Source organism: Ursus arctos, unplaced genomic scaffold (assembly GCF_023065955.2).
Source record: "Ursus arctos isolate Adak ecotype North America unplaced genomic scaffold, UrsArc2.0 scaffold_2, whole genome shotgun sequence".
NCBI classification, from domain to species: domain Eukaryota; kingdom Metazoa; phylum Chordata; class Mammalia; order Carnivora; family Ursidae; genus Ursus; species Ursus arctos.
Genome location: NW_026622874.1, coordinates 14,406,074 through 14,431,409, shown reverse-complemented (window position 1 = coordinate 14,431,409; position 25,336 = coordinate 14,406,074). Strand labels below are relative to the sequence as shown.

The 25,336-nt window shown below is 44.3% G+C and overlaps 2 protein-coding genes and 1 long non-coding RNA gene across 4 annotated transcripts in view; 2 read left to right on the top strand and 1 right to left on the bottom strand.

Annotated features, from left to right (window-relative positions):
- The window catches only part of SLC9C2 (solute carrier family 9 member C2 (putative)), a 104,138-nt gene extending 98,480 nt beyond the window's left edge, over nt 1-5,658 (top strand). The window contains exons 26-27 of the mRNA XM_048225364.2: nt 2,389-2,444; nt 5,605-5,658. Of these exons, the coding sequence (XP_048081321.2) occupies nt 2,389-2,444; nt 5,605-5,658 (110 nt within the window). The remainder of the gene's footprint in view (nt 1-2,388; nt 2,445-5,604) is intronic.
- A 2,351-nt stretch (nt 5,659-8,009) lies between these two features.
- Nucleotides 8,010-21,116, bottom strand: PRDX6 (peroxiredoxin 6). Of its 2 annotated transcripts, XM_026509342.4 has the most exons (5): nt 21,013-21,116; nt 16,693-16,849; nt 11,583-11,729; nt 10,362-10,508; nt 8,010-9,005 (listed from the first exon to the last, which is right to left on the bottom strand). In XM_026509342.4, the coding sequence occupies exons 1-5, from the start codon at nt 21,105-21,107 to the stop codon at nt 8,877-8,879; spliced, it is 675 nt and encodes a 224-aa protein (XP_026365127.1). In that variant the 5' UTR covers nt 21,108-21,116; the 3' UTR covers nt 8,010-8,876. The 2 variants fall into 2 exon arrangements, with proteins under 2 accessions (XP_026365127.1, XP_057171452.1); XM_057315469.1 differs by having other exon boundaries at nt 8,010-10,508.
- Nucleotides 21,115-25,062, top strand: LOC130544308 (uncharacterized). Its single transcript, XR_008960490.1, has 4 exons — nt 21,115-21,196; nt 21,528-21,672; nt 23,798-23,958; nt 24,740-25,062. It is a non-coding gene; the product is annotated as an uncharacterized LOC130544308 (long non-coding RNA).
- The last annotated feature ends 274 nt before the right edge of the window (nt 25,063-25,336 follow it).

Below are 25,336 nucleotides of genomic sequence, written 5' to 3'. Positions count from 1 at the left end.
ACTCTCTCTCTTTGCAGATGACATGATACTTTATATGGAAAACCCAAAAGACTCCACCCCCAAATTACTAGAACTCATACAGCAATTCAGTAATGTGGCAGGATACAAAATCAATTGCTGTCTTATACATTAACAATGTAACTGTAGAAAGAAAAATTAGGGAATAGATTCCATTTACAATAGCACCAAAAACCATAAGATACCTTCGAATAAACCTAATCAAAGAGGTAAACGATCTATACTCTAGAAACTACAGAACACTGATGAAAGACATGAAGAAGACACAAAAAGATGGAAAAACATACCATGCTTATGGATCGGAAGAATAAACATTGTTAAAATGTCTATGCTACCCAGAGCAATCTATACTTTCAATGACATCTCGATCAAATACCAAGGCCAGTTTTCAAAGTGCTGGAACAAACAATCATAAAATTCGTGTGGAACCTGAAAAGCTCCTGAAACACCAAGAAGATGTTGAAAAAGGAAAACAAAGCTGGGGCATCATGTTGCCTGATTTCAAGCTGTATTACAAAGCTGTGATCACCAAGACAGCACGGTACTGGCACAAAAACAGACACATAGATCAATGGAACAGAATAGAGACTCCAGAAATGGACCCTCAACTCTATGATCACCTTATCTTTGACAAAACAGGAAAAAATATCCAATGGGAAAAAGACAGTCTCTTCAATAAATGGTGCTGGGGAAAATTGGACAGCTATATACAGAAGAATGAAACTGGACCATTCTCTTACACCATACACAAAGATAAATTCTAAATGGATGAAAGACCTCGATGTGAGATAGGAATCCATCAAAATCACAGAGGATAACATAGGCTGTAACCTCTTTGACATCGGCCACAGCAACTGCTTTCATGACACATCTCCAAAGGCAGGGAAACAAAAGCAAAAATGAACTTTTGGGCCTTCATCAAGATAAAAAGCTTCTGCACAGCAAAGGAAACAGTCAACAAAACAAAGAGGCAGCCCACGGAACGGGAGAAGATATTTGCAAATGGCACTACAGATAAAGGGCTGCTATCCAAGATCTATAAAGAACTTCTTAAACTCAGCACCCAAAATACAAATAAGTCAAAAAATGGGCAGAAGGTAAGAATGGACACTTTTCCAATGAAGACATACGAGTGGCTAACAGACACATGAAAAAATGTTCAACATCATTAGCCATCAGGGAAATTCAAATCAAAACCACATTGACAAATGTTGGAGAGGTAGTGGAGAAAGGGGATCCCTCTTACACTGTTGGTGGGAATGCAAGCTGGTGCAGCCACTTTGGAAAACAGTGTGGAGGTTCCTCAAAAAGTTAAAAATAGAGCTACCCGATGATTCAGCAATTGCACTACTGGGTATTTACTCCAAGGATACAGATGTAGTGAAATGAAGGGCCATGTGCACCCCAAAGTTCATAGCAGCAATACCCACAATAGCCAAACTCTAGAAGGAGCCAAGATGCCCTTCAACAGACAAATGCATAAAGAAGATGTGGTCCCTATATACAATGGAATATTACTCAGCCATCAGAAAGGATGATTACCCAACATTTACATCAACATGGATGGAACTGGAGATTATGCTAAGTGAAATAAGTCAAGCAGAGAAAGACAGTTATCATATGGTTTCATTTGTATGTGGAACATAAGGAATAGCACAGAGGACATTAGGAGAAGGAAGGGAAAAATGAAGGGGGCGAGTCAGAGGGGGAGACAAACCATGAGAGACTATGGACTTGGGGATACAAACTGAGGGTTTTAGAGGGGTGGAGGAGTCGGCGGATGGGTTAGCCTGGTGTTTGGTATTAAGGAGGGCACTTATCGCATGGAGAACTGGTTGTTATATGCAAACAATGAATCGTGGAATACTACGTTAAAAACTAATGATGTACTGTATGGTGATTAACATAGCATAATTTAAAAAATAAAGTAAGTTGCAAAATATGAACATCTAAAAATTTCACATTAAAAAAAATCCAGATTTTGAGCTTTTCTTGAAAAACCCAGAAAGCGTACCAATACTCGGTCCTCATTCATATATATGGCAACACTTAGAGCTGAATATAGGGGAAGCATATGCTGTGCAGTTTGCCGCAGTCCACACCCTGCCCTCTTGTCTTAGATATGGCCCACTTCCTTGTCTGTGTGACCTGCCTATTCTGAGTTTGTCAGCCCTTGCATGGGATTCTTGGGAGCCTAATAACAAACCTCCTTGAGGGAAGTAACTAAAGAGCCCATTTGAAAGGGGAGTAGGGAAAGAGGAGACTATTGGGAGAAAGCAAATTGATATTTCAGAATATCCTTCTGCTACCTTTACTCTTAAATTCCTAATTTAGTTTTTCTGTCTGATGCATGTACTTGGATTGGCCCAGTCAACACTGGTCTTCGAACGACCCAGAGAGAATATAACTGGAAGAGAAAAAATGAGGTAACAAGCCTGACACTTAGATTCAATTTTTCGTACTGTGAATATTAAACTACATAGCTGGAATGAGTTGCAAGGCCAAGTAGAAGAATGTAGGTGGTGAGGTGGTGAGAAAAGAGACTCTTAATGTCAGCTCATTGATTCGGAAAAATTGGAATAAAGCTCACCTGAATTATTTAACAATCAAAATGATAGAATGTTTTTGAAAGATGTGATTTTGCCCCAGGTCCCCATCCCAATTTCCTGCCTCTTGACCTCCTTCCAGTGATGGCTCAATAGTGGGGATCTACATACAGGGCACGTTACGGATGGCGAGCGTCAGGCCACGGTGCAGGATCAGACACTAGCATCTAAATGCCTGTGCCTCTCTCTTTGGAGTGTGCACTCCCTGAGGATTTGTGGGTGGTGTGCCTGGGGTATGTGCAGCCACAGGTGGATCAGGGAACCTTCCTAGAATATCACTTTCACTCGGTGCCCTTTTAAAGGGAGGAAACTCATTTAACCATTGGGTTATTTGAAATGTTTCATATTAAAACAAGCATATTAGGAAGTAGGGTGACAAATTTGCATGACTTTTTAAGATAAACCAGGAGACTTCAAACCATTTTATTATGGAGAATCACTGAAGTTCTGCCCTGACATCTTTTCCTGCTTTCCTCAGCAATCGGGGCAAATTTGGAAAAGCTTGAGAAGTCCTGGACAGCAGTAGAGTGGGAGAGGGGAGGGCTGGTCACATGGGGCCGGGACAGAGTGGAGGTAACTCTGGAACTGGGGGACCTTCAAGCCTAGTTGCTCAAGGGGTCTCTGTCAGGGCCCCTAACAGAGCTCATGGGGCCGGAGCCCAGGGCTGAATGGAGGAGACACTCTGACGGGGCAATAGTGCGCTAAGCAAATGCACAAGTGGGCCAGGGAACAATAAATGATGCCGGGGATGGGCTTCAGGGCCCTTCAGCACCCTCTCTCCCAGTTGTGAAATCACCCCAAATAAATATGCTTTCCAAGGGAAAATGCCATGTTGTGTAAGTGCAGTTTCAGGAGAAGTCCTATGGCCTACCACAGCCCCAACCAGAGTCACCCTAAAAGCCTTCTAATAGAAATTCTGGGCCTGCACTGTCATCTGTGGTGGTCAGTGGTGTACAGAGTGTTTGCCAGGGGAAGGAAAGTTGCATTGACCAAACATATGATTTATGGTTTCTTTTTTTTTTTTTTTAAGATTTTATTTATTTATTTGACAGAGATAGAGACAGCCAGCGAGAGAGGGAACACAAGCAGGGGGAGTGGGAAAGGAAGAAGCAGGCTTCCAGCAGAGGAGCCTGATGTGGGGCTCAATCCCATAACACCGGGATCACGCCCTGAGCCGAAGGCAGATGCTTAACCACTGTGCCACCCAGGCGCCCCAAGATTTATGGTTTCTTGAAAGTAAAAGCAACGTAGTTCTTTCTAAGCAGCCTTCCTAGGGTCATCCTCTCCTCTTTCTTAAAAGGACCCTGTTTCACAGATGGGAAGCCTAACTGGGAGTCAAGGAATTGACTTCACTGACTCATTGTCACTGTCTTTCCCAGGCCCGATTATTTTAAAAAAATTTTCTCGTTTTTTAGGAGAGAGGTTTCCAGTCATCCTGGAATTGGTCACAAAGTTAACTGGAATTCAACTCACCTGACATTTCTCTTTTCCTGAGGAGCACCTTTGTCGGACTGCTCTTACTGAATTAACACGCTCTCTCTTCACAAGAGGATGTCTGATGGAACAGGGATGTACATGTCTCTCTCGAAGCCCTTAATATAGAAGATCTTTTAGAGGGAATGTTCCGGGTGATAAAATAGGAACTTCTCAGTAAGTTTTCTGATCGCATTGAATAGTTAATGTTTTCCTGAAATGCTCATCATCTAGTATTTTACTTTTGAGTTTCTTGTAGAGTTGGAAAGCGGATCCCATTTTAGAAAAGAATACTAATGGTGCTAATGTAACATGAGGAGTCAGGTTAAAGACTGAGCTCACTTCCTGGCCCAAGCTCAGAAGGATGACCTGACAAGGAGGTTCTTTAGAAGGTGCTGGAACACTGAACTGCTGTATTTATTTCACAATTGATGGACTGCTGTAAAAGAGCTCTGATTTTAAGCAGTTACATTATTACTAGAGATGTTCAGAAATTCATCGGGATAATAATACAATTCATGGCCTATCAAACAAAACCAAACAGCTATACCAACTTATGAGAGTAAAAGTTACCAAGAGCATTGTACAATTAATATATTACTGACTGAAGCATATGACCTATAATTTGATACGTTGTTAGCGCCTCCCTAACATTTTCCAGAGAAAAGTTATTCCCTCCCTCCCCGATTTGGTAAATGTTGAAAAATGGAACCATGTTCCACTATCTTAGTTACTGAAAGCAAAGTTTAGGAGAAATTAACAATCTTACATTGCATAATACTGCTTGGTATCATTTTTCAATTTCTTTTTAAAAGTCAAATAAAGTTCAGTTTTATGGGCTGGTTGTTTATTATTTGGAATCCATTGCCCCTTTTCATTTCAACAAGATTTTGAAAGGATATTCAGTTATCTACTTTCGGGACAACCAGAATAGAAGCAAGAATAGAAGAAAAGGTGAGAGAGAAAGTCAGTCCTAATTATTAGAACCTTCTGGGTACCTAGCGTAACAGGGCAGAATTTCAGCAGGGACTGTGGATCACCAGTGTGTCAGCAAATTCTGGATGTGGGTGCAGATACAGGCACTGGGCCACTGTGACTGAGCCACATAGGCTGCATTTTCCTTTTTTTCATTATAGAAAAATGTTGACACACAATGCTACATTAGTTTCAGGTATACAACACAGTGATTCAATTTCTCTAAACGTTATGCTGTGCTCACCACAAGGGCACCTACCATCTGTCACTACACAACGCTTTTCTATGACGTATTCTATTAAGGGCTTCATTTTTCTTATGGTAACAGCATGTCTGGAAACAGGCCGAGGAGGGCGGGTGCGGCTGCTTGAGGAAGTTATCATGGAGCTAGGCTGCAGCCTCTTCCCTCCTCCTTGGCCTGGGACTTGGAGCCTTGGGCTGGCAAAATGACACCTGTGCCTCCAGGCAGCCTACTGGCTTTTCAGTAGGGCAAGGAGTTTTTCTCTTTATGAGGTTCTTGCCTTTTTGTCAGGAATGGACCTCATCCCGGGCCGGCACTGTCAGGCGCTCAAACCTACCACCTTAAGATGAATTTTAACTGGCACCTCACTTTGCCACCCTTAATACAATCTGGGTGTTTCAGTGAAAAATAAGGGGTAAATGCATATTGGGTTAACAACCCCAGTATCTGCTGGACTCCGCATCACAATCATCTGGGTTGTTACCAACAAGAACGTCTGGCCACCTGGACAATCAGTCTCTGGGGGTAGCCCCCGGGCTCTGCAGTTGAACACTCCTCATGTGATTACCTCTGAAACCTGAGATGCCCTTATCTCCTCCGCAGTCTTGCGTAGGAGGGACTTCACCACGTATGTGAAAGAACTAGAGGGCACGACTTCATTCCATATATATGTTAGGATGCTTTTGGCCTAAACCCAACTCAAAAAGGCTTAAATCTTAAGGAAATTTACTATTTTATACACTATGGAAGTCAAGAGGTAGGACAGGTTCCTGGTTGGTGGACTCCGAAGATGAAGGAGAATCAGATTTTTCTCTCCACTTTGCTGTTCACCTTTACAGCCTCATTCTGTGGTTCCCCACTCCCGGGGTGTGAGATGCTGCTTCCAGTTGCTGTCAGGAGACTGAATTCTTCTAGCAACTCCAATGACCCTCCATTTGTGTCCTGTTCACAAGAACGGAAATCACTTGCCCATTTCTGAATCAGTTACTGCCAAGAAAGTGGTAATGACCTCATATCTAGTTAGCACACCCTTTAAGCTAAAATTAAAGTTGTATTTCAATTTGCCTTACCCCGAGGAGTGGAGTAGGAGGGAGTAAACCTCTACGTCAGCCAGTTCGCTGCACCCAGTGGCATCTTGACTTGGCCACTTAGACACAGCCGTTCTGGCTCCTTCCCCCTACACCGAGCCATCTCCTCAATGAAGATTCCTACACTTAGGGTGCAGGTTAAAGGTGAGATCAGACTTGTGGCAAGACCACACAGGAGTCACATGCTCACCACTTTGAGAATCTTAGATGCCTGTGTATTCCCGCCAAAGTCCTATGGGCACCTCTCAGACTCATGCTTCTTAGTCACGATCGTCATGTATCAATTCACTTCCAAGTAATAAATCTTTGAATGCATGATGCAATTTATTCTGTTCTCCCATGAAAACTGAAAGCAGCAACTTTCGATAGGGAAGCTCTACTCTCCATGCCCACTAGTGTATTAAAGATGTACTTAGGATCACTTCTACCCTGGAAATGAGTACTTATTATGTAATATTTTATAACTGGAAAAGAATACTTTCACAAAGTCTCATGGCTGCTTGGTGACAGAGCCAGAGCTTGATTTGGGGGGTACATGCCCTCCTTTTCTTTGAGCTTTTTCACTGTCTTTATATTGACATCATGTATATGGATAGAGTAGAGATGGCCAAACAAAACTCCAAGGTTTGGGTGCCTGAGGGAGAGATGGGGGAGAGGGGATAGATTTACTGGGGGAAAAGTTGATGAATTTGATTCTGAATTTGCAAATTCAATGGGACATGTTCCATCGGTCAGTAAAGACCAACACTCAGGTCTGGCTAATTACTGTTGGGAGATTTAGATTTTGAACTGTCACCATGAAAGAAAGTTGAAGCCAGCCTCTCCAAGAGACAAGGACTAGGGGAGTCAAAAAGCCAACAGAAGAGAACAGCAAGGAATCGAATAGCTCGGGAAGTGACAGGGGACGAAGGATCTAGGGATTAGTTAGGACCAGGTATGAGTTCTTTAAGGGCAAAATTTACTGTGACTTGAAGAGACAAGAGCAGGACACCAGTCCTCTTGTCTTCCAGACCACCATTCTTCAGGATATTGGGTAACCTGGGAATTTTCACTCCATTCTCAACCTTCCTGGTGTCACTAGAATTTTACATGTGGAGAATTCAAGGAAACTAAAGACTTAATGACTTGTCTAACACCTGGCATCATGTTTTATATTATTACATGCAAAAAAAATATAAAGGGCTACATGCAAGAGACTATACCAAGTATGGGACACTTCTTTCTAAACCCACGACATTATTAGCATAGTCTAATAAAAGTCTGAGAGAGCATGAGTTCAGAGTAGTTAGTATTTTTTCCCAATAAGCACAGCTGTACTATTCTCCTCAAGATTCATATTCTTAAGTCTAGTAATCCAAGTAAAGTAATAGGAGAGATCTTTACAGCAAGAGTCACAAACTCAAGGACCCAGGGAAGTAACAGGAAGGAGCAAATTGAGCCAGAGTTGTGGTAAAATCACTTGTCAGCTGCTCCTCCATTTTCATTCCATTAAATTTTATGGATCTGCCTGTGGAGAGAAGTACCAATGCCAATTCCAGCAAGCAAACCACTGCCCTGCAGGGCAGGGTCTACACCAGGGCTTCGAAACGTGACGACAGAATTCTCTGATCCAGTTTTAACAAAGAATTTATTTGCTGATCCCCAAAAAGCCAGAATCAGAAAACAGTCCCACCCCCTCACTGCAAGAAGAGTTCTATAATAAAACGTTTTCCGTCATCTTCTCCTCTCTTCCCGAGGTGTGCCCTTGCTTGCGTCTCTCAGCACAGAGTAGACCACAGACGGAATTACTTTGTTCGAAAGGCACCCGGCAGCCGGTACACCGCCCTGGCACGCAAGTGGAGCCTTCTCCACAGCCTCCCTCTTTTGAGAGAAATTTATTGAAACATTTTCTTTATAAGAAAATATTTAAAGATCTTTCCCCCTGTTCATCCTACTTCAGTTATCTAATGAAAAAGCACAGAACTGAAAGGTTTTTGGCCCCCATTGTGGTCCAAACACTGAACCGTGAAGAACACCTGGATATTCTCAGTTTTGGGGTTATATACTCACCTATCACAGAGGAATCTCAACCTCAAGTTCTGGATTTGATTAGAACAGCTGAAAAGCGGGTAGTCATTCTATGATGGAGCAAAGCAGGCTTTTTCAACCGTACTACCCCACTGATCCCAAATCCCGTAGAGATCCAAGATCTGAGCCTCCCATACGGACTATTTTTCACAGAGTCAGCGGACGAGAATATATGAACTAAGTATATGAACAGAGTTGAATGCTGGTGAAGGCACAGAGGAAAGGATCCCAAGAAATTTTTAGTGCCATTTTCATTTAATAAGCCAGTAGTAGAGCAACCTAAAGACCTTGGCTGCGATCACACCAGGATGTTTTTATGGAAGAGTTGCCGGAGAACATGACTGGCAGCCGGCATCGTCCGGCTCACTGAGCTAAGCCAACAGCTCCAGCACCAGCTCCGCGGAGAGACTATGGCTGGGGCGTGTAGCGGAGGTACTTCTTGCCAGATGGGAGCTCTTTGGTGAAGACTCCTTTAGGGAAGAGTTTTTTGGCTTCATCTTCAGGGATGGTGGGAAGAACCATCACGCTATCTCCATCCTATTGAAAGACATTGACAATGGTGAAATCCAATCTTATAGGGAAGCCTAAAGGCAAGAGTTGACTTTAGAAAAGCAGCTACAGGTGCTCATGAGAACTCAGTATTGGTTACTCTCTCTCCTCTGAGGAATTCTGTTTTCACAGGCTGATCTTCGACACTTTCATGAGGGAACGATTTCCCTCTCTTAACAAGAAGTACAGTCTTATTTCAAACCCAGTGATGGCTTGGCATCACACTTTAAAATGTGAATTCTAAGTCCTTATGGCTGACCTGTGTGAATGAATCCTGCTTCCTCTCTCATCCCTGGCTCCTCACCCCACTTCCTGCTCCTTCTCTTCCAGGCACGCTGGCTTTTCTTGTTTCTTGAAACCACCAAGCTCGTTTTCGTTAGCTGTTCCTTCTGCCTGCAGTGCTCTTCGCTCATAAATACGCATGACTTGGTCCCTTGCTTTCTTCGTGTCCTTCCCAAAGGTCCCTTCAGAGAAAGGCCTTCCTTGGCAGCCAATTATAAAAGCAACCCTCCCACCCCTGCATTCCCCACCTCTGCTTGATTATTCTGTCACTCTCACTGTCACCTAACACACAGTAAACCTGCTTACTGTTTGTCTCCACCCACTGGAGTGTAAGCTCTGGGAGGGGAGGCACTTCTATTTGTGTTTATATTTATACTGTTTGCTGCTGTATCCCAGCGCCCTCTGCCCGGGCTCAGTAGACACATGTTCGGGGGATGGATATACAGAATTTAAATGATTTGCCTGTCAGAAAAACAAAACACCACCACCTGGTATTCAGGTTAGGATATTTTAAAAATGCGGCTACATGAAGAAACCCTTGTGATAGCCCTGCCCTACCTTCTGCAGAAATCCTAGAGATTAAAAGTTTATGAACAAGATTCCAAGAATTCTACATGAGTTTAAAAGACTGAAAGAAGCTTAAGAGAAATGAAATGCTCCATGACATTAATACACCACAGCGTTTTATAACCATGACTTAAGTGGCCAATCTAAGTCTAGCTATAAATAAATATTTTGCCATCATTTTGCTAGTTTTGGGAAGGGTTAAAGGTTTTTTAAAAAATTCTTTTATTAAAAGGCATCACTCTGACCAATTAACTTGATCAAATGATCTAAAAGTTAGAAAGCAATATATGAATTTGTATTTTATATAAAAGGTGTTAAAGACCTTGACAATGGCCTCACAGCAAATCTGAAACTCAGCCACAAGGAGAAGTCCAGCCCGTGTATGTGCACGCCAGAAAAAGAGCCCAGGAAGCAAAGACCCTGAAGATAGCCATTTAGAGACCAGCCCCTTAAGCCTTGCAGGGAAGGTAATATCTGCCCTTTTAACACCTTTACCTTCCAATCAACCGGGGTGGCAACCCTCTTTTCTGCCGTTAGCTGGAGAGAGGTAATCACTCTGAGAATCTCATCAAAGTTCCTGCCAGTTGTTGCTGGGTAGAGGATAGACAGCTTCAGTTTCTTATCAGGGCCAAAAACAAACACCTGTAAAGCAAACAAAAGCATAAACAGAATTCTTTAAGTGTTTTTGATACTAAAGCCTCTTTGAAAGCTCTTCAGTCATTAGCAATGTTCAAGGGTGTTAAAATAAAAAGCAAAAACAAACAAAACACCTCCCCGCCCCCCCAAACATCTAGAAGGATACATCAAACTGTTAATCTGGGTGGCTTTTAAGTGATCTCAACACCCAGTGTGGGGCTTGAACTCACAACCCCACGATCAAGAGTCGCATGCTCTACTGACTGAGCGAGCCAGGTGCCCCTCCGTGTTATTTTTCTAAACTTAGAAGGGAATTCTATTGGCTCTGGCTGTCTCAGTACAAAAAACTGATACGCAAATTGAATCCAGGAAAGGCCTCAGGAAGGTACTATGTTCACTAGGGACAGTTATCTTAAAAATATACTAATGGGAGATGATACTGGTCCTCAAATAGTTGTACATTTTTGCAGATGAGGGACTAAGCTTGCTCTCTAGTGGGTAAGGAGAGAACAAATAGAAATTCCAAACCAGGGGCGCCTGGGTGGCACAGCGGTTAAGCGTCTGCCTTTGGCTCAGGGCGTGATCCCGGCGATCTGGGATCGAGCCCCACATCAGGCTCTTCTGCTATGAGCCTGCTTCTTCCTCTCCCACTCCCCCTGCTTGTGTTCCCTCTCTCGCTGGCTGTCTCTATCTCTGTCAAATAAATAAATAAAATCTTAAAAAAAAAAAAAAAAAAAGAAATTCCAAACCAGAGCTGCCTGATGGAGAAGGGTGTGGCCTACCACTTTGAAGAGAGGGCTGTCAGGAGAGCTGGAGAAAAGATTTCTCACTTCTAGATGACATCTCAGGATAACTACTTATTTTATGCAGATTTCCAAAAGCTGTCAAATTCAGCAACTTAAAAATTTAGCTGAAAGTTTTACTTTGCATTAACAGTACAGGTGATCAGTGAAATTGCCATCAATACAGTTATTTTGTAACTGGGGATATTCCCCTGTTTCCTGGAGTTGGTGCAAGCACTCAATTTGACATAGGGCCTAGCCGGTCATGAGGACTCCATCATGGATTTCTACGACTCACCACACGTGCTGTCACAGGCATGCCCTTTTCATCCTTCTCTGCTGGGTCCAGCATGCCTAATAGGATGGCAAGGTCCCGATTCTTGTCATCAATGATGGGGAAAGGTAATGTTTCTGTGGGCTCCTGACCGTTGTAAGCATTGATATCCTGAAATGCAGGTGAGAGAGGAAAAAGAAATCTAGACCAAGCACATCTTCTGAATTCAATCTGTTAATGGCTATCAACTTGCAAGACAGGGAAGAGGACCACAGTCATCATTTTCTCTTAAGCAATCTGAATAAGAGAATGAATGAATGAACACTCCTCATCCCAATCAGTCACTGACAGAACAGGAGAGCACAGTATTTACGTTATAACCATAGACCCTTTCCCTGCCCAGTTCTCTCAAAATCTGTCATGCTTTTATTACTTGAAGCAGCAAGAAAGCAGCTTTAAAAGTCGAATACTATAGAGTTAGATCCCAATCCAAGGTACTTTTGGATACCCAACAAGTAAATACCATCAGAAATAATGGGTTCATTAAGTCCATCACATCTAGAAATAATGCCGCATGCAGAGACAATTCTATAGATCTGGCCCCCGCCTGCTAAGTACCCTGACCCAGTCATGACGCTACTGGAAGGCTATTAAGAAATGGGGGGGAAAAAAATCACAAAAGTTAAAGCAAACCCAAGAATAGAGAGTTGAAAAGATACTTTAAGGACAAGTAAAAGGTAAAATTTTTATGGGTGAAAAGGCAGAGGTAAATTTACAGTAGGGTGAAATCCACAGAGAAAACAAAGCATTTCAGGTCTGAGCTGAAAGACAATAATGTCCTCTCCTCCCTACCCTGCTCTCTTCCCCTAGTTAAATGCACTATTTTTTTTTTTTTTTAAGATTTTATTTATTTGACAAAGAGAGACACAGTGAGAGGAACACAAGCAGGGGGAGTGGGAGAGGGAGAAGCAGGCTCCCAGCAGAGGAGCCCGATGCGGGGCTCGATCCCAGGACCCTGGGATCACAACCTGAGCCAAAGGCAAATGCTTATTGACTGAGCCACTCAGTCACTCACGCACTTCTACTTTTCCTATCCTTAGAAGCCTTGGGGAAAAAACCCCAGCTTTCTTATTAGATCAAGCATCGTACAGCACTTAAAGCGGGGTCAGCAGGGTGGGTGAGTAAAGGCATGGCTCCTGCCTTCGGAGAAACGTCTTCTTTGGTTCAGACGACTCCCCTGTGGAGTAGCAGCAGATGCAAGCCTACACCGTGTACGTGGCAGACTGTGACTGCTGAGGCATACTGACGCCCCCATTTATAGGTCTGCGGAGGGAGTCGAGACTTCAGGAAAGACTTCAACCTAGGGCCTTGGAGGATTGCTCAGATCTTCACAGGTAAGAGGCCAATATTAATGAAACATGCAGGTAAGTCTGAGCATAAAGAACTGAGAAGAGAGTGAGTCACTTAGCTGTGCAGAGTTTTAGGAAGTAGTGGAAAAGAGGATTTAAAGTTGGAATGAGGTCTGTTTATTATGTGGAGCCCTGAAAGTAAAGTGGGTAGATGTCATGGCAGTTACAGAATCTTTAATTTCTCCACAGAGATGAGACAGGGTCAGAGTGGTATCGATGAACTCTGAACTGGGAAACAGCACACTCTGACACGACCCTTAGCTGTATCATCTTCACTTCCCTTCTCTTGTCACTGGCCCCCTATCAAGTCATCACAACTAAAAAATGATCCATATGACTTCGAGCGAGAGGCGCTCTGAGGTTTCCTATCTAACCAGCTGAATGTCAAGGTCTGGCACTGCTCCTGATGGTTGGGACGTGTCTCCTATTGAATGCAATCGCAACTGTGAAAATTCGCAAGCAGAAGCTCACCAGCTACGATGAAGCCGGGCGCGCTGCTATGCTTTCCGAGGTCTTATACAACAGGTGAAGGAAACTTCTCGTTTTAATGATCGCTATACCGTAACAATTGTCAACACGGCCACTTGCTCAATGGGCATTCCGTGACATCCACGAACACCAAAGAACCACATACTTTGGCTTTATTCTACCCTGAATCAGGCCAGTGCCTGTCCTCTAGCACCTAGCATCACAAACAGCACCGGTGTGAGGTTCCAACTGCACTACATCATTTCCCAGCAGGACGATCTTGAGCAAGTCCCTCCAACTCTGTGGAAGGAAAAGGTATTCTCATGAGCAAACACGAGGCGCAAACTATACATCTCCCTTAAAGGGCCGCTCCCAGAAACAAACGAGAAACAACCGGTGAGGCCGCTATAGGAACGTAGCCACTATTCACAGCCAGATGTAAGGAATGGAAAAACATTCTAACCCAAGAAAGAGCAATGCCCTTCTCTTTTCTCCTGCACACGGTTCTTCTCATCTCAGACACTGAGAATCAACAAGCATGAAACGGCCAAAGAATGCAGCCCCAGGTGGCCAACTCACAAGTCAGGACCACATCTTTTTTTGTTCTTTTTTTAAAGATTTTATTTATTTATTTGACAGAGAGCGAGAGAGGGAACACAAGCAGGGGGACTAGGATAGGGAGAAGTAGGCTTCTTGCTGAGCAGGGAGCCCAATGCGGGGCTCGATCCCAGGATCCTGGGTTCATGACCTGAGCCGAAGGCAGATGCTTAACAACTGAGCCACGCAGGCGTCCCAGGACCACATCTTTTCTTCAGTTGACATGTGGTCCCAGGACCACATCTTTTCTTCAGTTGACATAGTGCATGGTACCTGGTAAGCGGCCCTCCAAGCTTACCTATCAGCGTTATTTAGTGGCACATCGTAGCAAAGTCATCAAAACGCTGAGTTAAGCCTAGACCACCACGTTTATTGCCCCAGTAAATCCTTCTGTTGCAAGTAGGCAAGTCCTTCAGTTCGTGCATTCCACACATACAGACCCACCACCCAGGACATACTGGGTACCAAGCACTGTTCAGCAGTGCACAGAACGGGAGTCGGCCCCACTGCGCCTCTCCTCCACCGGGTGCAGACAAATGAACAAATGAAACTAGCAATGTGCAGGGCATTTTCTTTTAGAAAGTGACAAGTGCTAAGGAGAAAATTAATCAGAGGGGGCTAGGAGCATGGAGGGGAGTTATAATCTTAGATTAGGAGGCCATGGGAAGGCTTTAATGAGGTGTCATTTGAGTCAAGACCAGAAAGAGGTGAGGGCAAACCCAAAAGACCCCTGGGTAAAGCGTCTGCCAAACAGGATTCTGTATAATTTTAAGGTGGAGTAGACGAGTTTACTGATGAATCAGACATGGATATGCAAAAACGAGAGGAATTAAGGATGACGCCTGGCTTTTTGGCCTGAGCAACTATGAAAATGCAGTGTCCATTAACTAAGATGAGTAAGACCTTGGATTAAGAAAAGGAACCCTGTGTTAGATATACGAGGTGTGAGATGATGGGACAACCCAGGAGAGAGACTGAATTGGCAATGGTTTTTATCAGTCTGGAAGCCAGCAGAGTCTGGAAGCCAGCAGAGTCTGGCCTACAGATGGAAATTTGGTAATCACAGCATTTAGCTGTAAATGGATGAGTTCACCAAGGGGAAGGGTGTAGATAAAAAGAGAGGGTGTCCAAGAAATGCGTCAAGGGCAAATTCAGCAGAAATTAGGAGTTGGGAGATGATGGAGCTCAGTCTGAGCATAAGCAGGAACAGCTAGAGATGTGTCTGGAAGCCAAGAGAGGAAAATGTTTCAGAATGTACAGTGATCAGTGGCTAGTAGGCCAACAAACTTTAGGGCTGAGAACCGAGCATTGCATTTAGTAAGGTGGAGGTCACAGTGTGGTCTAGGTCAGAGTTTCAGATAATCAGTGAATCTGAGGGGCACCTGGATGGCTCAGTCAGTTAAGTGTCTGCCTACAGCTCAGATCATGATCTCAGGGTCCTGGGATTAAGTCCCGAGTCGGGTTCTCTGCTTGGCTGGAAGTCTGCTTCTTCCTCTCACTCTCCCTCTGTGCCCCCCTACCTCTCAAATAAATCAATAAAATCTTTAAAAAAAAAAAAAAATCAGTGAATCTGAGGTTACTTGTACCTTTACCTCAAAAAACCAAGCTACTCTAAAAATTAGTAACTCAGGAAACAACAGATGTTGGGAGAAAGGGGAACCTTCCTACACTATTGGTGGGAATGCAAAGTGGTGCAGTCACTCTGGAAAACAGTATGGAGGTTACTCAAAAAGTTAAAAATAGAACTACCCTATGACCCAGCAATTGCACTACTGGGTGTTTACCCAAAGGATACAAAAATAATGATTCAGGGGCGCCTGGGTGGCTCAGTCACTAAGCATCTGCCTTCGGCTCAGGGCGTGATCCCGGCATTATGGGTTCGAGCCCCACATCAGGCTCCTCCGCTGGAAACCTGCTTCTTCCTCTCCCACTCCCCCTGCTTGTGTTCCCTCTCTTGCTGGCTATCTCTATCTCTGTCAAATGAATAAATAAAATCTTAAAAAAAAAAATGATTCAAAGGGGCACACACCACCCCAGTGTTTACAGCAACAATGTCTACAATAGCCAAAATATGGAAAGAGCCCAGATGTCCATTGACAGATGAAGGGATGTGGTACACACACACACACACACACACACACACACACACACACAGGAATATTACTCAGCCATCAAAAAGAATGAAATCTTGCCATTTGCAACAATGTGGATGGAACTAGAAGGTATTATGCTAAGTGAAATAGGTCAGTCAGAGAAAGACAAATACCATATGATTTCACTCACATGTGGAATTTAAGAAACAAAACAGATGAACATAGGGGAAGGGAAGGAAAAAAAAAGTAAGATAAAACAGAGAGGGAAGCAAACCATAACAGACTCTTAACTATAGGGAACAAACTGAGTGCTGCTGGAGGGGAGAGGGGTGGAAGGATGGGGTAACTGGGTGACTGGCATTAAGGAGGGCACTTGATGTAATGAGCACTGGATGTTACACCTAACTAATGAAACACTAAATTCTATCCCTGAAATTAATAATACACTATATGTTAATGAAATTGAATTTAAGTAAAAATTAAAAAAACAAAACCAAAACCAAGCTACTCCATATGATTTATTAACTTGATCTATAATTTCAAAGCACATGCCAACTGGTACCATACCTTGCTCCAGGCAAGATGGTCTTCAACACTGTCCACTGAAAGGGCAATCATCTTAACGTTCTTCTTGGCAAATTCTGGTGCCAGCTTTGCAGCTCTGCCAAGCTCCGTGGTACACACAGGGGTAAAATCCCGAGGGTGGGAGAAGAGAATGCCCCATCTGAAAGAAAGCAAAAGGAAGTCACAACTTACTGGAGAGGTTATCACCATCACGTAGGATGAGATATCACAAATCCTAGGTCAAAAATGCCTTTCTTTTTTAAATGAATGCTTATGAGGACAATTACTTTTAGATTTTTGTCAAGGAATACTTTCTGATCATCTTACTTACGTCTTACTCCAGAAAAGCCCATGTTTAAAGCTCAATTCAACCAAACATATGAAGTTCCACATGATAAATGTCTTAAAAGACTAATTTAAGGGTGTTGCTTCCTTTAATAACTCTAGGGCCACCCTGACTCTTCTCAGCTCATAAAATCTGTGCTACTCAAACCAACAAGCTTATTGAAATAACTTTCCCCACCCTGCTTACTCACTTCAATTTTTTTTCCTAGGCACAGAGACGGTGACATTCAGCTTCAACAATGGATGTCCCGGATGTGCCCCAATCCGACTGCCTGATTGCAATAATAAGCAGGTTATGTAATCTGAAATTAACAGGCTTCTATCCCCTATTTATATGTAAAATTAAAGTTGACACTTGGCTTCTTTGCAGTGAATGGATATAAAAACTTTTGTAATTCGACTTTCCTGACCTAGCCTGCCAAACAGGACACCCAATCTTTGCACCCTGTGTAAGTTTCACCTGTCTCTTCGTTTGCAGTTTCTTTTCTTCTTGCTTTAGACCAAGTGGGCAGAAAACAGAGCCAACAACAGATTTTTACAACTACAGATTCTTAGGTAAATCCTAGTATCTAAATTATCGTAACCTAACGTAAAACTTTACGTATAGATTTTAAGCATATTTCAAGCTAAAAGTCACCAAGAACTTTTGGACTATCATTTCCTTCTCTGTGGCAACAGAAACTACTCTTCTGACTGAAAAGGAAAATTTAACACTTGGCTTTCCACAACCTTTGTTGAGGTATGTTAAACCAGGATCCTAAACTAGTAGCTTACTAAACCTAGCCTAGATGCCAAGCTGACCTCTCAAAGTTTGCAAGGTTTCCTGAAGCACAAAGAACAAAAGCAGAGACAGGGGTTCCTCTTCCTCCCATCTACATCTGCCACTTGGACTCCCAAGGCTTCAGGAAAGGAAACGCCTTCCCACAAAAAGGACAGAAGGCCCTATGGCAAGACTGGGAAGAGAGAGGTAATATTTTTAAGATTCTGGAGGATTGTGGTATGTTTACTTTTTTATAAATAGGCAGTAAGAGGGACATACATCTTTTGAAAGAAATAATCTAGGCATGGGTACAATCTAGGCCTTAGAGTCTATGGAAAAGGATTGGCTTAAGGGTCAGATGAGACTTAAGCGAAAAGTCTCCAGGAGCTGAGAAAAAAATAAACAGGACCTTTCTTCCTGTGTTGCTACAGGGTTGATGAATGTCAGGTGTGAGACGTATTCTTTCCACTGTGTGTCAAGAAGGTTTTGCTGAATCATGCTAAGGAACTGAGTTTAAACCGTTTCACATCCTGCCCCCCTCAGAAGCCAAACTCCAGTGTGCCATGCGGCTAGGAATAGGATAACTCTGAGAATGTCTTACTACGGCCTGCCTTCCCCCTCTAAGTCTCCCTACTGTGCTCTTAAGAGTAGTTCAATTACATTTTCCCATTTTCTTTCTTATTTTCAAAAGACAAAAGGTTTCCTCCTTTAAAGGAAGGGTCCCCACTCACCCCCAGAAAACCCCAGGAAAACATGTTTTGTTTGGTGAAAATGTCAAGTAGCTGCTTCTAGCACATACCTACAAACACAAGGATAAAGCTCATTACATTCACCAAATGCAGGACCCAAACCCCTTAGTTGTTTCCAATTGTCAGAGGTAGGGCAGATACCTCTAATGTCTGAAATTATTTTATTTTTTTTCCTTCACAAAATACCTGGATCAAAAACTGGCATCTGAATTGAGATCACACACAAAATGGAGTTGGGAAAAATTGTATTAGGCAAAATTCATCTGTTACATAAAGAGCTCAAACTTCTTTCTGGGGTAGGGAAGGGAATACTACCCCATGCCTGACGTGAGGCGGATTTGTTATCCTACTTCTTTATAGATGCAGGTATTTTTCTCATCTTCCTACCCGTGGCTCTCTGAGAAGGTACCACTTTTAATGAACTCAAGATAGGTCTAGGGGCCAATAAACAACAACAAAAAACCCAAAAAAGTAGGGTTAGCTTAAATAGTGACAGCATTTGTAATTACTGCTATGGTGTGTCAGTATGTATCTTTACTCTACACAATCTAAGAGTTCTGGTAAGATTTTGTTGTATGGGGGTGAGGGCTATAGATGGGAATGGGAAGGAACGTACTCTGAAAATCCCATGGACTTTTAGAGAAATACTAATACCTAGATTATGAGACTGGACACAGTCTGTATTTCTGAGGTCTTTTCCTACCTTTAAGGTCTGAATGTTTTATTTCTCATCTTTTTTTTTCTAGCCTAGTCCTCTCTTTCACAAAGCTTAGTTTTTCCCTTAATCAGTGGCTGGACAATGGATTTAAGGGGTTGTAAGGGGATGTGTATGCCTAAAATGTAAGAATCTCTCCCAGGTTCTCTGTGCAGCCCCGTCTAGTTATTGATTAATCTCATCAACTTCCCTCTCTGTCTATACACACATTTACCTGGATGCTGTAATAAAAAGGACACAAATCATGGAGGAATTGTTAAGCCTTACAACCTTTGTAAAGGTTGCAAAACGAACACACAAAAAGCCAGGAACAGACTCATAAATACAAAGAACCAGTGGCTGCCAGAGGGGGTGGGGGTGAAATAGACGAAGGGGAATTAAGAGGTACAGACTTGCAGTTACAGAATATATAAGTCATGGATATAAAAAGTACAGCATGGGGAACACAGTCAATAATGTTGCAATGTATGGTGACAGACGGCGACTACACTCACTGTGATGAGCACTGAGTAATGTACTGAATTGTCTCATTACTCTGCTGTACGCCTGAAACTAATAAACACTGTATGTCAATTATCCTTCAATAATTAAAAAAAAAAAAAAGGAACTACGTGGTGCGGCTGCTGGAACTACGGAACCATAATATAATGACACATCTCTGGAATGTTTCAGATTAAAACTAAGCAACCTGAAAGCTTGCTGAATCAGGAGCTGTAAAATGTAAAAACAGGCCAACACCGATTTACTCCTAGTCATAATGGTATGACTGCCAGGCCAGATTTGGCTATCACCAGCAAGGCCACGTGCGGGAATCAAGGCAGCAGGGGGGCAGGAAGCGGTGAGGGCCACACGACAGGGAAACAAAAGGGTCTCCAAAGCGGGGAGGTACAAACATCCAGGCGCCCGCAAGAGCCTGCCGCGGCTAGAAGGCAAGAACCAGCCAGTGCGACGGAGCAACCTCAGAAAGCCCTCCCCTCACAGTGTTGCAAGTTCTGGAATGAAGGACACACCTACATACAGAGTGTTCTCGGTTCCTCCCAGAGCTGTTATCAAATCATATCCCAGCCACTGGGGGAGGCTCTGGACAGCACGTCTTTCAGCCAGTTATTTGGGAGCTGGTGGTTTTAAATTTTACGTTTTGTGTCGAGAAGCCTGCAAATGCCACTGCAGCAAGCAGGACTTCAGATAAAGCGCTGGGCCGTCCCGAGCCTTCAGCCAGCAGAGTGTCCTTAGACTCTGGCCTTAAACACCCACCTTCCCCAGGGAACAAATTCCAGAACCGAGGGAGGGAGGGTGGGAGGTGCGACCCTGGGCACGCATCCCGGGACGTGACCGCTGATGCCGCCCGGCCCTTGCCCCCCGCTGGGCCTCGGCTTGACCGCGCTTCTTGGCACCGCTTACGAAACCGACTGAGACAAGCAACCAGCCCTCCGCATTCGCCTCCGGTTCCCGGGCCTGCGGGAACCCGATTTCTTTCCCCTCCCCCTTTCCCGCCGCGGAACTAGCTCAGCCACGCGGGGCCCGCCAGCGGGACGGCGGGGCGGGGGGGCAGAGGCCGGCCCCCAGCAGCGCTCTACCGACGCGGGGCAGGCGCCACTCAGCCACAGGCACGTGCAGGAACCGGTGCGGGGAGGAGTCGGGGGCGAGCAGGAGGCTGAGCAAGAAGGAGGACGGAAGGGAGAAGAAATAAGGAAGGCACCTCCGAGGCCGGGCGTAACCCGAGGGCAGGGCAGGGCTACGAGACGGCCACTTACGAGTCTCCTAGAAAGTCGTGGAAACGGATGCGGCCTATGGTAGTATTGGCCTCAAAGTTGGGAGCCTCGTCCCCGAGAAGGAGACCTCCGGGCATGGCGGCAGCGGTGACGCGGGAAGACGAAGACACGCAGCCGCGACAGCCACCAGCTTGCCGACTCCGGCGGTGTAGCTGCGGGCGGCAGAGTAAGCGCGGCCACGAGGGGCGGGACGCGGGCGGAGTGGGCGGGGCCAGAGGCGGAGACTAGGTGGGCGGGGCCGTGGCGGAGCGAGGGGCGGGACCGGACTTGGCCGCCCGCGGACTGGACTGCGCCAAAGTCTGCGCGGATGCGAGGGAGGGTCCGACCAGGCCGAGCGAGGGGCGGGCCAACGGTGGGGGACCTCTGGGTACTCGTCTGCTGCGTCCGAGCCTGCCAGGAGCCTGTGGGCACCCGCGTGCGTCTCCACCCACGTGACGTGAGACTCAGTTGACCTCACCCCCTGGAGGCTTGGGGGTGAGCAAGGTTTTATCCTGCAGTGCGGCCGACCTTTGAAAGTGCAAGGAAGCGGAACGCAGTAGAAGGGAACCCCTAAGGCGGAGAATCGGTGTGGGGGCTGCCGAATCCGCGGAGATCCTCCTGTACACTCACGCTTTGTCGCCTGACCCCTCCATTTACCCCTCTGTAAGTCCGAGCTCTGGAATCCTGACCACCCCAGCCAGCCTAGCCATTATGAACTCTGTATCAGAGGATGTGGCAAGACCCAGACATGTAGAGGACCTTATGTCAGAGGAAGTGGCTTTCATATTGCAGCAAAAATTCCAGCACCTGTGTCATCAGTCACTGCTTGGGGAAATGTGACTAAACTTTTATTTCACTCCCCTCTCCCGTTATTGTGAACCATAAAATATTCAACGCAATTATCCTGAAATCTAGATACACATTTTTTAAAGATTTATGTATTTATTGGGGGGGGGGGAGAGGCAGAGGGAGAGGGAATCTGAAGCGGACTCCCTGCTGAGTATGAGCGCCCCCCCCCCCAGGAGGGACTCTATCCCACAGCCCATGAGATCATGACCTGAGCATAAACCAGGAGATAGTTGCTCACTGGACTGAGCCACCCAGGTGCCCCTGAAATCTGCATATGCATTTTAAAGCATACTTACTGCGATCTGTGTGCAAGTGAACTCTGCCACCCAAGGAACTGGGAAGTTTAGATTCATTTATTTGCTAGGTGCCAAGCATGAGGTAGATAAAATGACTGTTCTCTTGGAGCTTTCTTTCTAGTAGGGGAGACAGGATTAAATAAGAATATATTAGATAGCAGTAAATCCTATTTGGAAAAATAAAAATAAGGTTCTGTGCTTGAGGGTGGCTGGGGTGCTGCTTTGGATTGGATGGTCTGGTTTGGGAGAGCCTTTAGGATAATGTAGGTAAACTACCTAGCACATAGTAAGTGCTCTGGAAATGGTAGCTATTATTTGGATGATGATAATGGCTTATGCAATACGTTTTGCTTTGCCAACTGTGTGCAAGGCACTGTTCCAGGCCTGGTGATGCAGTCAACAGCTACAGTCCCTGCTCTTACAGGGAAGGCAGATGTACGTACAGTTATGATAAAAATACAGAGGAAATGCTGATGGGGGAGCGTGCTAAATGGTTGGGAGTTCAGAAGTGGGAAAATCCTCTGCATGGAGCTCCTTAGACTTAAGGAAGGCACATAAGAGTGTTAAAAGAAGTGACTCACTGTGATTTCAGTTTTCATCATAGTGCTGTGGGGGTGTGTGTGCGTGCACGCACGCTAACCATATTTACTCCCCCTGAACAAGGATTTACAGTAAGATTACTGGTAACATTTCTAGCAACTCTAGAGAACTCTATAAAGCTACTGTAATTTGATATCTAAACTAATTTGACTCCAAGCTTTGGTTTTAAAAGAGCTATGTCTTAACTCCTTTGGCAGGGGAGGGAGAAAAAGGGGAGGGAAAGGAGGGTAATTTGACTTTAATGCACTATTATTAATGCCATGGAGATAGGATAGAAAACACAGACATACCACAAATACGGAGAATTAATACAGAAATAGACTATTGATTGCTATAAAAAGCATAATTATGGAACTGTCTGTTGTAAATTAAGCAAATATGATAAAATAAGATAAACGCCTGTTAGGATTTGCAGTGCCAGAGACTGCACACTGGGAAGTTTTCTTGCACCTGGCGTGCTTATTCACTCTAGCCTCTGCAGCATCTTACATTCTTTTGAATTAGCTGACAACATTTGAAAACAGAACTTTTTACAAAAATATCTGCATTTCTGTCCCCTGGAAAGAGAGGATCTAGCTACACTAGGCCCATGTTGAATGTGGGTGAACAATGGCTGGACAGTAGCCTACTAAGAGGACATATGTTCCCTGTTATTCAGAAGGTCCCTCCCCACAACATACCGACATTCGTGTCTATTGTCATGTTAATCCCACCCTTACACTGTTATTTTTCTTAGAACAGAAGTAGGAGGAAAATGAATCCTATCCTAATGTATCCCTATCTCTGTCAAAATTGTGAAAATAAAAGGTTGACCAAGGGCCATATGTTTCAAGGAGGAATAAGATAGAGCATATTTCTTTGTCAAAGTGAAGAATAGTCCCGTATACTTGCTATGCAAAATTGAGAGAATACCATCTGTCCGGCCTGGCCCTTGTAGGGAATTAGTTTAATAACCTCTGCTACACTGAAGGTACGTGCTCCACGGGCTGAGTCCATTCCAGAGGGAAGAAGTTAGAATTCTTTTTTCTTCTTTTTTTTTTTAGAACAGATTAAAGAAAGACTTCATATTCTTCAGCTCATTCATCCCAGATATTTTTTTACAACCAACCATAAACACAGAGCATCAAAGAGAACAAATACTTGGGAGTGTAGATATTTTTAAACTGACAGCAGAGCCATACCTATAAGAGTCAGGAGAGCTGAGGTAAGCATGACGTTTGCTTATGAAAACTCAGGAGCCCAACCAAGACACAGCTGAGTAAGAGTTGGAGCTACAGAAGTTAGAATTCTTTTCCCAAAATCTAGCAGGAAGTGCCATGGAAGGAGGGAAGGAGGGCGGGCAAGGAAGGCATTCCTGGGAGAGACCAGAATGTGGAAAGGGAGACTAGGCTAAGGGAGGGATTTACTTTGCAGAGAGGTTAGAGGCTCTGAAAACAGGGGGAAAAATGTTTTCTGGCAGCTGGCAGGGCTGGGGAGAATCAGAAGTAACTCCTGGGTGACAGGAAAGAAGAGATTGCTGGGATTTTCAGAGGGCTATGACTCCTGTCTGATTGATAGGCTCTTGCTTTACCACTCTGGATAGACTGAACGAAAAGGTGAAAGGCTTGGCAACGGCCATTTGAAAGACCAACGGTGCCTTACTGTCTCTCTCTCTCGTTGTCTCACTAGGTTGTGAACTCCAAAAGGCTTGACCATATTTTACTGATAAATATTTGTGACCCATTAGACATGGGGGGCATGGAGCTAGGTTACACGAAGTGTTGGAGAAGCAGTTAGTTACCTTCTGCAGCCGCAACAGCAAAGTTTGTCTGCCTGCAGCTGGGAATAAAGAGCAGTGTGTCCCTAGCAATAACTGTAGCTAGGGAAAAGTTCTTATGCGTGTGGGAGGAGATATATAAAACCTGAAATTAATGTTAGGAAGGTGGAATTCGGTTTTTAAAAGCAATTCTTATAAGGTTTCTTGTTAAATCTGGTTGTCTTTTCAGAAATAAAAATAGAAAGAAGGCTGGTGCACAGGAAAGGTGTGCTGATCAGGACAGTGCCGCCCCCCTGCCCGCATGAGGGGGCTGCTCATCGCTCCACTGCTCTTCCCCGTCTTGTGTAATGCCGTCACTCCTCCCTATTGTAGCTACTACAGGACGTCTGCAATCTGGAAGGAAACCAATGTGGGAGTGAAAATGAAGAGACAACAGCTGTTAAAATGCTAGAATGATGAATAATAACTCAGCAGGGCTCTGGAGTCATAAATTCTGACACTTATTTTCCCAAATAAAGCACCCTGAAAATTGACTGTTTACCCTGAAAGAGACTGCTTACGAAGTTTCACAAATAGTGATTTTCCGGGGGGGGGGGGGCGGGTTTGTTCGTAAGTGGTTAAGGATTAGATTTAGAGACATCCCATAATAACTGGGTAACTAAAGACCACAGGCCAACTTAGAATTGTTTGAGGGGTGGTGAGGTAAGCGAACCAGCTCTTGTATCTGCTTTTAGTTAAGCCTAAGAGGCCCCAGGTTTATTTATTACTGTTACAGAGTGGGCAGTGAATATAAATTTGTGAAGTTCCATATCTGTAAAAACACAGA